The sequence below is a fragment of the Barbatula barbatula genome (assembly GCF_947034865.1).
Source record: "Barbatula barbatula genome assembly, chromosome: 15".
NCBI classification, from domain to species: domain Eukaryota; kingdom Metazoa; phylum Chordata; class Actinopteri; order Cypriniformes; family Nemacheilidae; genus Barbatula; species Barbatula barbatula.
The window spans coordinates 85,231-100,186 of record NC_136778.1 but is presented as its reverse complement, the minus strand read 5'-3'; the positions used below and the strand labels follow the sequence as shown (position 1 = coordinate 100,186).

The 14,956-nt window shown below is 42.9% G+C and overlaps 2 protein-coding genes across 8 annotated transcripts; one reads left to right on the top strand and one right to left on the bottom strand.

Annotated features, from left to right (window-relative positions):
- The first annotated feature begins 1,150 nt into the window (after positions 1–1,150).
- LOC306904376 (mitogen-activated protein kinase-binding protein 1-like) lies at positions 1,151–11,207 on the top strand. Of its 7 annotated transcripts, none has more exons than XM_079474233.1 (29): positions 1,151–1,347; positions 1,801–1,892; positions 2,147–2,209; positions 2,339–2,396; positions 2,601–2,771; positions 3,822–3,959; positions 4,050–4,232; positions 4,738–4,898; positions 4,993–5,167; positions 5,394–5,519; positions 5,594–5,778; positions 5,891–5,982; positions 6,054–6,179; positions 6,397–6,467; positions 6,611–6,732; positions 6,824–6,899; positions 6,976–7,087; positions 7,172–7,235; positions 7,315–7,416; positions 7,497–7,618; positions 7,696–7,724; positions 8,346–8,522; positions 8,672–8,906; positions 8,975–9,055; positions 9,128–9,188; positions 9,278–9,444; positions 9,621–10,115; positions 10,374–10,459; positions 10,535–11,207. In XM_079474233.1, the coding sequence occupies exons 1-29, from the start codon at positions 1,270–1,272 to the stop codon at positions 10,739–10,741; spliced, it is 3,855 nt and encodes a 1,284-aa protein (XP_079330359.1). In that variant the 5' UTR covers positions 1,151–1,269; the 3' UTR covers positions 10,742–11,207. The 7 variants fall into 7 exon arrangements, with proteins under 7 accessions (XP_079330359.1, XP_079330361.1, XP_079330362.1 ...); XM_079474235.1 differs by having other exon boundaries at positions 8,801–8,906; positions 10,535–11,137; XM_079474236.1 differs by having other exon boundaries at positions 8,801–8,906; positions 9,128–9,176; positions 10,535–11,136.
- LOC306904378 (galectin-3) lies at positions 11,115–14,460 on the bottom strand. Its single transcript, XM_079474241.1, has 5 exons — positions 14,303–14,460; positions 13,077–13,611; positions 12,707–12,795; positions 12,460–12,631; positions 11,115–12,261 (listed from the first exon to the last, which is right to left on the bottom strand). The coding sequence occupies exons 2-5, from the start codon at positions 13,605–13,607 to the stop codon at positions 12,103–12,105; spliced, it is 951 nt and encodes a 316-aa protein (XP_079330367.1). The 5' UTR covers positions 13,608–13,611; positions 14,303–14,460; the 3' UTR covers positions 11,115–12,102.
- Between the last annotated feature and the right edge of the window lie 496 nt (positions 14,461–14,956).

Here is a 14,956-nt window from a genome sequence, read left to right as displayed (position 1 = left end):
ATTACGTTTAATAAAATGTACAAATAAAACACTGATATATATTAAACTGTATTCACATGCACTTTTAATATAATATGTGTTATACTTCGTGTTATATTGATTCTCAAAAGTATATTGCGTAAACTGATATTGAATGTTTATTTTTATTAACTTATAAAATCGTGAGCAATGAGGGTGCTGTAACGAAGAACCTGTTTACAGACAAGGAAACAAAAGGAAACACGTGGGTAATTCAACTTGAGCACGATTAACGTAAAGCGAGGGAACGAATAAATAATTAATTTCTTAACGCCACGCTATAAAAAATGTCGTGTGACAGGTTACGGGCTCCGTATAATAATAAATAAACGTGGCAAACATTTGTTTTGTTCTTTTAATAACTAAAATACAACAAACGTGTCAAATAATGTAAAAATGAACTTTACAATTTTTCAAAACAACCCATAAAGCCACACAGGTGTAATATAAGCCGCTTATATTAAGCGTTATGATGATGAATGTCAGCGCCAGTGCTTTCAGACGCATACATCTGTTGTTCACTCATTTCATTCACTTCTTGGACTATTTAGAATTCGCTATATAGGGAATAGTGCACGAGTGAATAAGTGAACGAATTCAGACTAAACTAGAATGAGTGAGAGAGCGATTAAGCTTTTGATAAGAGGTTATTATCGCCATTGTGAAGGTCTCTTTACCTGAGACTCAACATCACAGAGATGAAATGAATGATCTCATCATCACGAGCTGCTGCTTTGACTTCACGTGTCTTATTTATCTCATACAGTCATTGATCATTGACTCTCTGATCGTTGTCTTTTTATAAGATCTGATGCACAAAACATTCAATTTAACGTTAAGTGCCTTTAAAAGACACTTACGGTGCTTTCGTGTTTATATGTTTATGGTGTTATAACATAAAAGAGAAGTATTTATAGATCAATACAATACAAACGCTCACTTTTGTAGCGTCTTCAAGCAGCGCTGCGCAGATCGAGCCACAGTATCGCGAGAGTGATTCGAAAACCACAGAGAACGATCCAATCTCGCGGTACCGTGATGTCATACACCGTGGATGAACACAACTATACTTATTCATATGCACAAAGTTAGACGTCATAGATTACAAAGCCAATCAGATTCGTTCGTCATTAGAATTCACTCACAGGGTCATTGATCAGACGGTCCGACTTCATCACAGCAGCGGTGTCTGATCTCTTTAACGCAGTATTTCACAGGCCAGTGTGCGCGTGTGTCTGATGCGGAGTGAATATGGACGGATCTATCAGAAGTCGGATTAAAAGTCTCCTGCGCTCTCCGTCCATCAGACTGAAGAGGTTGTCCGGTCAGGTAACGTCCAGTCGAGTTCAGAATCTGTCTGAGGGACAAGACACCTTTACACTGCATTCATCTTTACTCACGTGCAGCACTGTGATGATAAACATCTCACTTATTTCCTTTAATTGTTTGAATGAAAAAGTGTGTGACCCAGTACAACAACAACATGTGCGAGCTGAGGATGATTGTTTTTATTCGCTTGCATTTTATTCCTTGTTAATCTGTGCTGTTGTTCAAGTGTGTTTGATTTGACGTCTCTGGTTATTGTGCGTGCGTGCGTGCGTGCGCGCGCGTGATGAAACGAACACATTCCTGTGACTCACGTGCTCACCGTGTTATCAGATTCAAACCTGGAAACTTTACTTTAGTCTTTAAGAGAAATCGTTTCCTAAGATAGCCAGTCATGTAGAAACTGTGATTGATTTGTGATGAATGAAGATGTTTAGTGTGTTTGTTGTTTGTCAGGTGACTCTGGACAGAGTTGTGGGCATCACAGCTTCAGGTAACAGCAGTTTGACCTGTGACCCCTGTTCAGGAACGGTGGCCTACCCGGCCGGGTGAGTTCACACATTATTATTATAGACAGATGTTATATTTCATGACACTTGAGTGAATGCAGACGTCTGTCGTTGAACTCTTTATAGCCTGAAGGCAACTAAACGAACATTATGATGTTATATTTGTGAACGGATGTAAGAAGTTCAGACCAACACATTTAATGTTGTTTCAAGTGTAAGACTCTTAATGTGAGGGAATGTCTCCGCTCTGATCAACAACACTATCATGTGTGTGTGTGTGTGTGTGTGTTCAGATGTGTTGTGGTGTTACTGAACCCCTCCAAGAACACTCAACAGCATCTCATCAATTCATCCAGGTGCAGAATCACTTCACATTATTCACAAAACCTCACTGATGTCAACATCATTCACATGTTCAGCACTGTCCTTAAACACAGACGTGTGTTTGCATGTGATTCACGTGTGTGGAATATTTTCTTTTTCAGGAAAACGATTACAGCGTTGTCTTTCTCCTCAGATGGTAAATATCTGGTGACAGGAGAGGTGAGGGGTCATGACTGATGTTCTTGTTGTTCAACACACTGATAGCTGCTCCATCATCTCTCTCGCTCTCCGTCTCCCTCTCTCTCTCTCTCTCCCTCTCTCTCTCTCTCTCTCTCTCTGTCTCTCTCTCTCTCTCCCTCTCTCTCTCTCTCTCTCTCTCTGTCTCTCTCTCTCTGTCTCTCTCTCTCTGTGTGTGTGTGTCAGAGCGGTCATCTGCCTGCTGTGCGTGTTTGGGACGTGGAGTGCGGGACACAGGTGGCAGAGTTACAGGAGCACAAATACGCTGTGTCCTGTGTGACGTTTTCCCCGAACAGTAAATACATTGTGAGCGTGGGCTCCCAGCATGACATGAGCGTCAACCTGTGGGTCTGGAAGGTACGAAAATATCCCATCAGGCCCTTCTGCCTGTCTCCAGCTGTGTCTGAAACTGCACTTTCCCCACAGAATCCGTCATTATCTATTATTACCCGTTGCTAGGGGTGTAACAATACTTTGTATTACGATGTTGACCTTACTATATTTTAATCCAACTGAATTAGGGGTATTACAAATTGCCCTCATTGTAAATTGTTCAAATTCTTTAGGGGTCTTGTGTCTCGCTGAAGGGGATTATTTCATGATAACAGACGGCTGCTTGAACATTATCCCTCTTATTACACAACTACTGGCCACATGAGGAAACACTGGACATGAAATGTGAATCTGAAATATTTGATTAGCTCATTTTAACCGAATGCAGAACTTCTGTGAGGAAAAGACGTTTACTTTTGGTTCTAAAGTGAGAAATGACGTTCAAACGTCACAAACAGGCAAATTGGTTTTAATAATTTGTAATTATAAATATGTCTATTAATAACATATATGACATTATATTTGATTTGTCAAAATAACCTGTCACTCTCGTGTACCTTCTCTGGATCTGTTCCACATTGGTGGAATGATCTACCTGCCGCTACAAGATCAGCAGACTCGGTTGCCATCTTTAAAAAACGCATCTCTTCCATCAACACGTCGCTGATTGATTTATCCTAATTCTTTTCCCTTTCCTCCTCTTTTAAAAATAATAATAATACTAACCTCACTATTCTTATCTTTGTATACTGTGCTAGGCTTTAATGGACTAGTTTGATGCACTTATGTATTTTGTTGCTTATGTTGTTATAATTGCTTCCAATGTTTCCTCATCTGTAAGTCGCTTTGGATAAAAACGTCTGCTAAATGACTAAATGTAAATGTAAAATGATTTGCTGCATCTGGGTAACAGTGTGTTATTTGTTCTTAGAGATCGTTACTGGGAATAACAAACCTGTAAATGTTGCAACAGGCCAATCAGAATCAAGCATTCCAACGAGCTGTGTAATAAATAGAGAATAGTGAAGTATTGAGCGGTTTCAGACACAGCATCTGTTCTCTTTGATCCTGTAGAGAAACACACTGATGGCCACTAACAAGGTGTCCAGTAAAGTGACGGCAGTGGCCTTCTCTGATGACAGCTCTTATTTTGTCACAGCTGGAAACCGACACGTTCGATTCTGGTACCTGGAAACTTCTCACTCTAACAAGGTAACACGCACGATGGTCCGTCATAATCCGGTGTTACGATCGTGCTGTCTATTACATCATCCTCTGTTTTTATCCCATCATCCCCTGCAGCTGTCGTCAACCGTCCCTCTGATGGGCCGCTCGGGTCTCCTCGGTGAACTTCAGGACAACTTCTTCTGTGATGTGGCATGTGGCCGCGGGCTGAAGTCAGACAGCACGTTCTGCATCACCTCATCAGGTCTGCTGTGTGAGTTTAATGACGCGAGAGTTCTGGAGAAATGGGTTCATCTGCAGGTGAGCCACTTCTGACTTCATCATGAACCACACTTAAAGTGAACACGGCTGAACTGTGTTTTCCTAAAGCTTTTCAGTCCGTCAGGGTATCACATTTGTTCAGTATTGACATTATGTACATAAATGATGATATAATTCATTGTCCAGTAGTCTTCCTGTCACATGACTCGCTCAACAGCTGAGTTTAGTTTCCTGTGGCCAGTCTGTTAGATCAGATGTGTTGTATGGAACAGAAACACACGTGACGTCATGTCTGGAGGCTCAGTGCCAGTAGAGTGTGTGTGTGTGTGTGTGTGTGCGTAAGTGCGTGTGTGTTTGTTTGTGTATCCCGGTGCACACCAACGGAATTGAGGTCTCATGGGTGAACAAGCTGATCAGTCGGACAGATAATATTTTTGGAGAATCCCAAAACCCTGAAAGTTTTCTGTGATGGTTAGGGGATAAAATCAGCAGTTTAAAAATCTTTGGGCCCTGCCGAGATAAAAAAACAGACGTGTGTGTGTAGACCAGCTCAGCGGCGTCTCTGTCTGTGACGGGGGATCTGATCTTCTGCGCATGTGCAAACGGAACAGTGCGAGTCTTCAGTTCATCTGATCTGAGCTTCATCTGCTCGCTGCCACGTCCACATCACCTGGGCGTTGACATCACATCTGTTACTCGGACAAGGTGAACCTGCTGCAGACACATGACCTCTGACCTCTTCTTTCGCTCTTTCTGAAAAGAAACAAGGATCTTTGATCTCCTCTTCTGTGTCTTTCAGGAATCCTGACGTTCAATATCCAGACTCTGTGGCTGTGACCTATGACCCTGTGAACGGCTGGCTGTCGTGTGTGTATAATGATCACAGCGTGTACATCTGGGACGTGAGAGATCTTCAGAGAGTTCTCAAAGTTTATTCTGCTCTGTATCATTCTGACGGCGTCTTCGATCTGAAGGTGATTCATCTGAACGTGTGTTTCTGACAGACACGTCAGTGCTGTTGTCGTTCATTCTTGGATGTTTTTCCTCCATGAAGAGTTAACGCTGAGAGAAGTTAGTCTCGCTTGTGTGTGACGGTGTGCTTTAGTTATTTTCCTGAAACATGAGTCTTATCTAGACAGAGCGTGAGAGTTTCAGGAGCTCATGTTGTGTCTGTCTTCATTGTGACGTACTGTGTTCCAGATGTTCCCTAAAGACACACAGGACTCTAAACCGCTGCCTGGTTCCTCTGGATTGTTCTTCAGCTGTTCGTCAGACAACACTGTGCGGTTGTGGAGCTCAGACAACACTTTCAACACGTCCAGCAGAGTAAGTCCACAGACACTTTTGAACTTTCATTTACTGAGTCGGATGATGAATAAAGTGATTGAAAACGTTCTCAGGACCTTCACAAAGTCTTCTACATGAATGACAACAGCACCGCTCTGCTGGATGTTGAGAGGACTGCAGTCAGTAGCTCAGAGAAAACAGACGGGCTGTCATCAGAGAGCAGAAACGCTGTGAGAAGCATCTGTGTGAGTCCTGATGGCCGACACCTGGCGTCAGGAGACAGAAGCGGAACTCTCAGGTACTCGCAGGATCCGTCTCTTCTCTGGACACAACTGAGATTTCTCGTGGCTCACCAAAGATCTGATGATGTCTCGTGGCTCACCAAAGATCTCTTTCTTTTGTATCAAAAGGATTCATGACCTGACCTGTTTGAAGGAGATTCTGAAAGCTGACCTGCACGAGTCTGAGATTGTGTGTCTGGAATACTCCAAACCTCACACGGGTCAGTGTGTGCGTGTGTGCATTAGATGCTCCGTGTGTTCTGTAGATGTGAACGTGTTATTTGTGTTGCAGGCATGAATCTTCTGGTGACAGCGAGTCGAGATCGTTTAATTCATGTGTTGGATGTTGATAAAGATTATAGTCTACTTCAGACCCTGGACGAACACTCTTCATCTGTCACTGCTGTGCACTTCACTGGTAACAATATTATGCTCACAGATAAGAGCCCCATCCATCTGACTAGACCCTAACAACCGCCGAAACACAAATCATTACTTATAAAGCTTATTTTGCTTTTACACTTGTAAAAATACACATTTGATGTTTGTTGTTTGTGATCATCCGCAGAGGTTTCTCTATAATTCTGATTCGTATGATTCACGTTCTGATTGAGCATTTTGTTTAATTTGTTCAGTCAGTGATGGAGAAGTGAAGCTGATCAGTTGTGGAGCAGACAAGAGTTTGTACTTTCACACCGCTCACAGCGTGAGTTCTGAGTCACACTGCTATGTTTTGCTACGCTTGACCTTTAAAATGTAACTGATCAAAAGTTTGAGTGAAGAGATGTGAGACTCATTGTTAGTAGAAGTGAAAGGTTATTTTCATTTGTTAAACTGTTTCCTTTTTAGACCATCAGAGGGACAGAGTTTCTGCGCACACGTCATGTGGTTCATAAAACAACATTCTGTGACTTGACCATTGACCCCAGCGGACGGTATGCAGTCATCGGCTGTCAGGACAGAAGTGTCAGGTGTGTGTGTGTGTGTGTGATCTGCTGTGTAACCAGTACAAGTGGATGTTGTGTGTCATGTCCTCTCTCTCTCTCTCTCTCTCTCTCTCAGAGTGTTGAACATCAGCAGTGGGAAACAGAAGAGATCTTATAAAGGATCTGAGAGAGATGAGGGTCATGTGCTCAAGGTGTACTTCAATAAACCTCACCCGTCAGATCTTCATGTAGTTTACATTTATCCATTTAACTTGAGTTTTGCTGTAGATTGAGATGGATCCGTCTGGGCTGTATGTGGCCGTCAGCTGTTCTGATAAGACCATCAGTCTCTTAGACTTCAGGACAGGAAAGTGTTTAGCAACTGTGTTCGGTCATGCAGGTAAACCCACTGTTTGTTGTTTTGATTTTAAATATGATATAATCTGATGCCATTAGATGAGATGAGGGTTTTTCTCTGTGACAGAAATCATCAGCAGTCTGATGTTCACAGACGACTGTAAATATCTGATCTCAGCCTCAGGTGACAGGTATGTGTGTGTGTGTGACTCCTCTTTTAATGGTTCACTCATGTGATGTCATCATTACTCAGACGGCTGTTGTTTGCAGTTGTATGTTTGTGTGGCGACTGGCTCCTGAACTGACCATGAACATGAGAGAACGTCTGTGTCAGCGCAAACACCGTCAGACTGTTCAAAACACTTCCTTCAGGTACTGTCACTGATGTTGAACCTGGGAGACATTTGAGAAAATATGCTGCGTTGATCCAAAGCTCATGTGAATCGTTTCAGACGCTCGTCTGGTTTTACGTCAAACATCACGAGCTGCTACCCTGAGAGTGAAAGAGACGAACGTGAGCGTCATCAGAAGAGCTGTCAGCATCAGTCTGAGAGAAGTGTTGAAGAAGAATCACGTGAGACACACACACACACACTCACTCACACACACACAAGCACAGAGTTCTAAACGGTGTTGTCTTGTCTGTGACAGGTGCTTCTGTGGAAGGGAACACAGTGAAGGTCAGTGATGAACTCTTCAGGTTGTTTGTAATGTGCAGGTTCAGCTGTTATATGTCACTGAGAGGAAAACCAAACATAACTTATAACCATAACTATACTTGCGTCCACACCAGCGGACCATAACAGTAAGGTTTTGTTTACCTTAAGCTTGCGCGCTGCGGTGTTCCCAGTCACTAGAGTGAATGTAGATGACCTGCTTATTCCCGAACGTCTTTTCTCCAAAATATGACAGCAAAGGCTGAAGGTGCGCTCGTGTCCGGGACGTAAAGCATATAGTTTGTTAACTTGCTGACTCATATGTAATATCTTGGCGTAAACACACTGATTTCCGACCACTACACTCTTTATTCGGATATAAAACACGTGTTGCGATCACCATTAGTCAAACATTATCCTCCAGAAACTGTCTGACCGTATGTTTTATCGTTTATCAGCGGGAAAAAAAGTTTTTGAAAGTGATCCCAATGATATTGTTCTCTGTATCTTTATCGTTATAGTTTGGGTGTGAACCCGCTACTCTCCTGAATTGAGAAAGATTTTTAAAACGTTATTTTTATAGTTATCGTTATAGTCTTAAGAGTGTGGTAATGATGCCATGAGCTTTACACTGAACATGTTCAGGGTTCTGAAGTTCCTCCTCAGCCGAGGAGACGGTGGTCCAGTCGGGTTGGCTCTCTGGAGCTGATGGTGAAGTCCATGTTGGAGCTTCGACAGCTGGATTCTCTTTCTACAGCCCGAGCTCTGAACAGAGATGTGAAGGGGGGACTCGAGCAGCAGGGCGGCATCTCCAGTCCACAGGTGATGAACTGAGTTGGGTGCATTAATCATTTGACTTGAATTTATGTTTGACATATTAGGTTCTAGTGTCCAGGCCAATCAAGTTCTATGAATGGACACTTGTATTCTATTGCTCGTGTGGGTTTGTATTGCTGATTCATTGCATTCAGGATCAGAGTAAAAAGCGGCGAGTGCGACCTCATTCGGCCTGGCTCGCCCCGGCCTCCACACCAGAACCTGAGGGTGTTGTGCTGTATTCAGAGGAGTGGCCCAACACAATCACTTTACCTTCACAACAGCTTCACGCTCCTGCTGATGTGTGTCTCAGTCCGTCCAGTGGATTCTCTGTGGGATACTGCAGCGCTGAATCCAGTCCAGATCAACACCAGCACGGTTCAACACACGGTACGCTTCTACTGCTCCTAAATCATGTCATGAAGAACTCACTTCTAAACGCTCTTCTTCTCTCTTAGCTTCAGATGAAGACGAGTTCCTCAGCTCTGATGACCATCACACTGACAGACATCAGATGGTGTCAGCCCGCGGTGAAGCAGGTGAGGGCGACTCAGCTGGGGTGTGTTTAAAAGATTTTCAGCTTTCTGAATACGGTTTGTTTTTGTCCTCAGGGATTCAGAACAGACCTGAAGGGGCCGGGACACGTTTCCACACCCAAAGGTCCAGTCACAGGTCATCTTTTGATTCACATGAAGAGTACAATTCTTAAAGAACCCTATAAGAGGATGTATTGAAGAATGAACTTTTGCCTCTTTGTTCAGGACCAGCGCCGTCACCGCGAGATCAATGTCTGGAAACAGTGTGCAAGACGTCAGAGAGCCAGTGATGTGGTCGTCGCCACAGAGAAACCATCCTTACCTGAGCCGCGTGTTCAAACCTCCTGTGGCACTCCAGAAATCTGCTTCAGTACACAATCTGAACACAGACGGTGAGTCATTCAACAGATCTGATCGAAACTGACTCTCGTATCTCAAAGATATGTTGAGAAATGTTTGTTGATGCAGTGAAGTCGGTGAGGCTCAGTGTTGCTTAATTATCAATAGAAAGAGCACAGATTTAAAACTCACCGTTGCCGTCCGTGTGATTGACTCTTCATATTTCCAGCACGAAGGTCACTAACACCAACCCGTGTCCGAAGAGAAGTGCTGACCACTGACTCCAGAGCCCCCCCTAATCACCTGACCTCCCTTCAGTCTTGGGAAAGCCCAAACGTCAAGAGGATCTCTAGAGCTCACTCCTACATGAGCCCCACCACCAGCTCCATGGCCAAAACCAGCCGCTCTGTGTCTATAGGTGATTTGAAGTCCACTTCCTGTGAGAACTTGTGCCCGTCCACGATCGGTCCAGATGACGTCAAACCCTCGGTTAAAGCTCGTCTGTTTAAGAGGATGAGCAGTCCGTTTGCTGAGTGGCCCGACAGAAGCAGCCCAACACATCTCCACATAGACACAAGTACTGATCTGGAGTCAGTGAGGACTGCCGGTCCACCTGAAGCCGTGACAAACCACCGCCACATGTTTTCAGACGCACTGCAGCGCGAGCGCCCTCGAGTGGCCGTCAAAGCCTTCTCTGTACAGTCTGAAGCTCCTGCGGGTCAAGGTGTGTGTTCTCCTCACTCTTCTCTCGTGTGTCACTTCTCGTTCTCCTTCATCACTCTGCTTTCACTTCCTCTGGTTCGGTAGGTTTCTCTGGACACCTGCTTTGAGGGTAGAGAGTTTAGAGGAGATTAGTTAAGTGTGTCAATCATGAGACTGTTTGATTTCTGCTTTTATAAATCAACGTCACTGCAGTCAGACATCAACACAGACTGATTTGTGATTCTGCACGTGACGTTGATGAAGTGATGTTGTTCTTCAGAAGTGTCGGTGAGTTTGGAGGAGTGCAGACGGGCTGCAGCTGAACTGCGCACAAGTGTACACAGAAGCACACAACTCTACAGAACGGTAAACAGAACCACGTGTCATCTGATGGATTGGTCTGCTATTGTTTAGCCGAACTGAGGTGTGTGTGTGTTTCAGCTGTTGTCGAGCTCTGCTGAGGGATGTGTCCAGCAGCAGAAGATCATGCGGGACGCTCTGCTGTCTGTGGGTTCAGAACTGGATTCAGTTCGTGCTTCTGGAGCCGGGATGATGATGGAGGAGGAAAAGAGGACGCTGACGTTACTGGAACAATATTCAGAACTTCTGCTGCAGTCTGTGGAGAAGAGACTCCAGCACAACATGTGATGTGTGGAATGTTTTGACCTGTTTTTAGAGGCTTTAATCACAATGAGAGATTTTAAATCAAGTTTTATTTTGCACAGTTCCGAAACATTTGATCTCATTGACTTAATTCATGAATTTAACTGACAAACGAATTGCTTTGATTTCGGTTGTGTTTGTTTTATTGTCAGCTGACTTGTTTGTGTTGTCATGATTTATGCTTATCATTTTTATGTCTAATGAACGTGGACACCTCGGTCACACATTTCTGTAATATATTTCGTCCATGGACATTTTATTTATTTGTCTGTTTTAATTTATATTTCAAGGTGATTTTGTTGCATGTCAGAAGTTTTCTACAGATTTCTTTCACAATAAACTGAAATGCCACAAGATTATGAAGTGGTTTTGGCCATGTTTTAAAGTTTATCCACATTTGTTTTCAATAACATTTTGTCTTTGAATCATTGATACAGTTCTTTATTCACACACAGCATTACTACATCTAGTAGCTCTGAATGTATTTTTTACACGTAACATCTTACAGTGAGATCCCAGAACAAGCGCAGCGGTTTATATGTGTACAGACATGAGCAACATGATCAGCAAATTGTTGTGTTGTCATCGGTTCATATGCAGGATCATCATCATCATGTTTTTCAAAATCAGTTGTGGGTCAGTTGTGGCCTAATGGTTAGAGCGTTGGGCTTGTTATCAGAAGGTTGCAGGTTCTAATCTCAGTACCAGCAGGTCATGACTGAAGGGCCCTTGAGCAAGACACCTTACCCCTGATTGATCTGCACTAATGTGACACTGTAGAAAACTACTTGTAAGTCACTTTGGATAAAAGTGTCTGCCAAATGAATAAATGTAAATTCCTAAAGCTATAAAATCTGTTTTTAAAAGTGATGTCAAACTTTTACACTCCTCTCAAGTGAACACATAAAATACATGTATGTTATATTCATTGTTGATGCATTAAGGTTTGTTCTGAAGATGGCTCTTTAGTTAATGACATGTTTATAGTGACAGGGGTGTTAAATAAACACAATCACTGTTATGTGTTAGCTATAAAGACAATTATACAGTCACGTGACACAGAATTCCATTCATTTAACTGTCAGACAGCACAGGTACGTCTGTTAGAGATCTGATGTGTAAAAACATCTGATGAATGTCTTAGAAAAGGCGGTTCTTCATACATGTCAAATCATCTGACAGGAGACATCTCAGTGACGTCTTGCAGATGTAAATGCACACGTCATCAAATAGACGTCTCCCAGATGTAAGTGTGCTATCAGGGCGCAGAGATCACGTGATAAAGGAAAAGTCCATCATCAATTGGTGGTTGACTGAAGTTCTGTGGGGGGTCGTGCGCAGTCCGCTCAGGGCAACGAGTCCACATTGACGGACGTGAGCGTGACGTCATGCAGGATGTTGATGCGGTCGATCTGGTTCACTTCTCGGATGCGATGCTGAAAGTCGAACATGGGCATGTTGTTCACCGCCACCTTGAACTCAGTGAACGAACACAGAATCTTCATCTACAGAGAAGATCATAGGAATTATTCATCCACACGTCACACCTACAGAGTTATAACGTCCTTCAAATGTCGATGTCATTGGCTTTTAAATGATCTCTTCTTGGCCTCTCCGGCTTCTTTTTTCCCACCAATAAATGGAAAACGTTTGAAAACTTTGGTCTTTTTCGGAAGTAAGAAGTCCAGCAGCGTGTCGTTTACCTCGAAGTGATGTCCGGGCATGAAGGGGAAGGGCGCCAGCAGCTCGCGCTCCTCTCGACCCCAGCGCTCGCCCAGCTTATGATTGCGCACGAGCACCTGCTTCCCGCCTTCACTGAACCGAGGATTGATGTGAAGAGCGATGTCATTACCGCGCAAAAAGTTAATGGTGAACCTTGTGGAGACATAAAGGTTATGACACAGTTGTGGTACCAACGAAACAACAGCAAGAAGTGAAGAGAACACTTACATTTTAGCATCGGGTTTTACTTGACCTCTGATGGTCAACATCAGTTTATCATAAATGCCACGAGGAAAATTCATGTTGAAGGGCACCATCTGAAAATAATGACAACCTCTTCACTAACACACACACACACACACTCATCTACTGTATAACAATAGTACAGAGGTCATTTGATTTGGGTACAGTAACAAAAAAGTGTTTTGTGCAAAATTCATGTTTGTCCTTTAAAGTTATGTTTTTTTGTCTTGTATGTGCTGGTGTATGATTTGGCTGTTTCTATGTTTACTTTGCTGTTGTATTGTTAGTTGTGTTATATGGTCATGATCAGAAGAGACTCATTTGGGTGAGAAAGTCAGTGTCAGTTGGGTCTTACAACAGGAGCGGTGGAAGGTGCTGGCGGCCACGGCTGAAGAGCTCCTCCTGTAGGGATTTGACCCGGCTGACCAGGATTGCCATGCCACGCTGAGGGGACGGGAGATGGGCCGGGGAGTTGTGCAGGCCAGCCTGGTTGAGCGGGTGGGTTAGGTTGGATTGGTTGAGCGGGTGGGTTAGGTTGGATTGGTTGAGCGGGTGGGTTTGGTTGGATTGGTTGAGCGGGTGGGTTTGGTTGCATTGGTGGGTTTGGTTGAGTGGGTGGGTTTGATTGAGCGGGTGGGATGGGCTGGCTTGTCGGGGTTGTTGTAGGATTGGGCCAGCCTGGTTGAAAGGGTTGGACTGGCCAGGTGGGTTGGACCGGCCAGGTGGATGGGACCGCTGTACTGGGACTCATGGGCCACACCGGCTGACCAGGTTGGCAGGGCCAGTAGGGTTGACAGGGTTGAGCGGGCCACACAGAACCAGGGGTCTGCTGGGGCATCGGTGGGTAACAGCTGTTACACTGCTGACCAGAGGAAGGGCAACTCATGATGCTTCCAAAAAACAGAAGAAATGAGAACAGCAAATGAACAATGAGCACACGACTCACTATTACCAAACGTTTATCACATGTAGTGAATGATCACATGTGGATTCTTCATCTACTCAAACATTTCAGTGTGTTCACTACAGAGTGAAGAATTAATACAGCTTTGGAACAGTAAATACACAAAGAGTTTGGTTCCAAAATGAGATAACTCTTTTTTTTAAGAATTTTCATAAAACAAGTTTTTTTATAATGTTATCATGCTATTATTATTTTATTGTGTTAGTTAGTATAAAAAAACAACTGCAGTTTGATTGACATTCATTGGAATACACAATAAAAACATGAGTATCTCATTTTGGAACCAAACTCTTCCTTATTTTTTAAATGCATACAGAATTTTTATAAATTAAATTACAACTACACAATATACAGAAATAAACACATCACATACAGTGAACTGCTGCTGTCACAATCTGTCCATAAACATCTACTGAAGGATTATAAATGTTCTACATTTAAGGGAAAGAAATCCTAAAGGTTAAAACTAGAGTGATATCCAGTAATGTGAGATCTGTGTAAAATCTGCCACAGAATCCAACTGTGCCTCTTGTTTCATTAAGTACAGGCGTGTAAAACAAATGCAAACCGAACGGTAAGTTATTAAACTGAAAGACATCATTTGAAGATCACACTACCTGTTGAGGAGACGGAAGACTGTGCAGCTGATGAAGACCGAAGAGAGTCTGAAACAGAAGTGAACTTGATTTATTTATATTCATCGGATCCTCATGACACTCATTAGAAACTGAACTGAAGAAGAAGAAGAATCTGTGTCTGACATCAGTCCCTGACTCCTGACAACACACCCTCATCCTTATATCAGGATAATTCACACGTGAAGTGATTTGTTTTTATTGTTATTGAGCTTTAACATAGAAATACAGGAAGACATGTTCACACACAAAGTATAAACTAATTTTCATATGCAAAGTATATAGTGCATACAGGATCTAAAAAGTATGTTCCATATCATCACCATAGAACATAGAAGATAAAACAAAAGATTGAAATAAACAAAAGTAAAGAGAAAGAGAGAAAAATAAACATGAGGGTAAGAAATTAAATGATATATCACTTACAGAATATAAATGAAAGTGTTAACAAACTGAAATCGTCTTAATGGTTTTCTTATTTAAAGAAGGTGAAATAGAGTCCAGATATAACTTCAAATCTTTTCCGAGTCATATATCTTTCCAAAATGGTTCAGTATAATGGCATGACCAAACTAAATCATAGACTGTTTCTTCTTGTATCAATATCATTTTTATATTTCACCAAAAGTGCTTGAC

Excerpts from the sequence above, each read along its gene's own strand:
- LOC306904378 (XM_079474241.1), bottom strand. The coding sequence starts at position 13,607 with ATGAGTTGCCCTTCCTCTGGTCAGCAGTGTAACAGCTGTTACCCACCG. Across the intron at positions 12,632-12,706 it reads GTAAAACCCGATGCTAAAAT|GTTCACCATTAACTTTTTGC; the intron begins GTAAGTGTTCTC and ends TGTCTCCACAAG. Across the intron at positions 12,262-12,459 it reads TGCCCGGACATCACTTCGAG|ATGAAGATTCTGTGTTCGTT; the intron begins GTAAACGACACG and ends TCTTCTCTGTAG.
- LOC306904376 (XM_079474233.1), top strand. The coding sequence starts at position 1,270 with ATGGACGGATCTATCAGAAGTCGGATTAAAAGTCTCCTGCGCTCTCCG. Across the intron at positions 2,210-2,338 it reads CATCTCATCAATTCATCCAG|GAAAACGATTACAGCGTTGT; the intron begins GTGCAGAATCAC and ends TTTCTTTTTCAG. Across the intron at positions 9,445-9,620 it reads ACACAATCTGAACACAGACG|CACGAAGGTCACTAACACCA; the intron begins GTGAGTCATTCA and ends TCATATTTCCAG.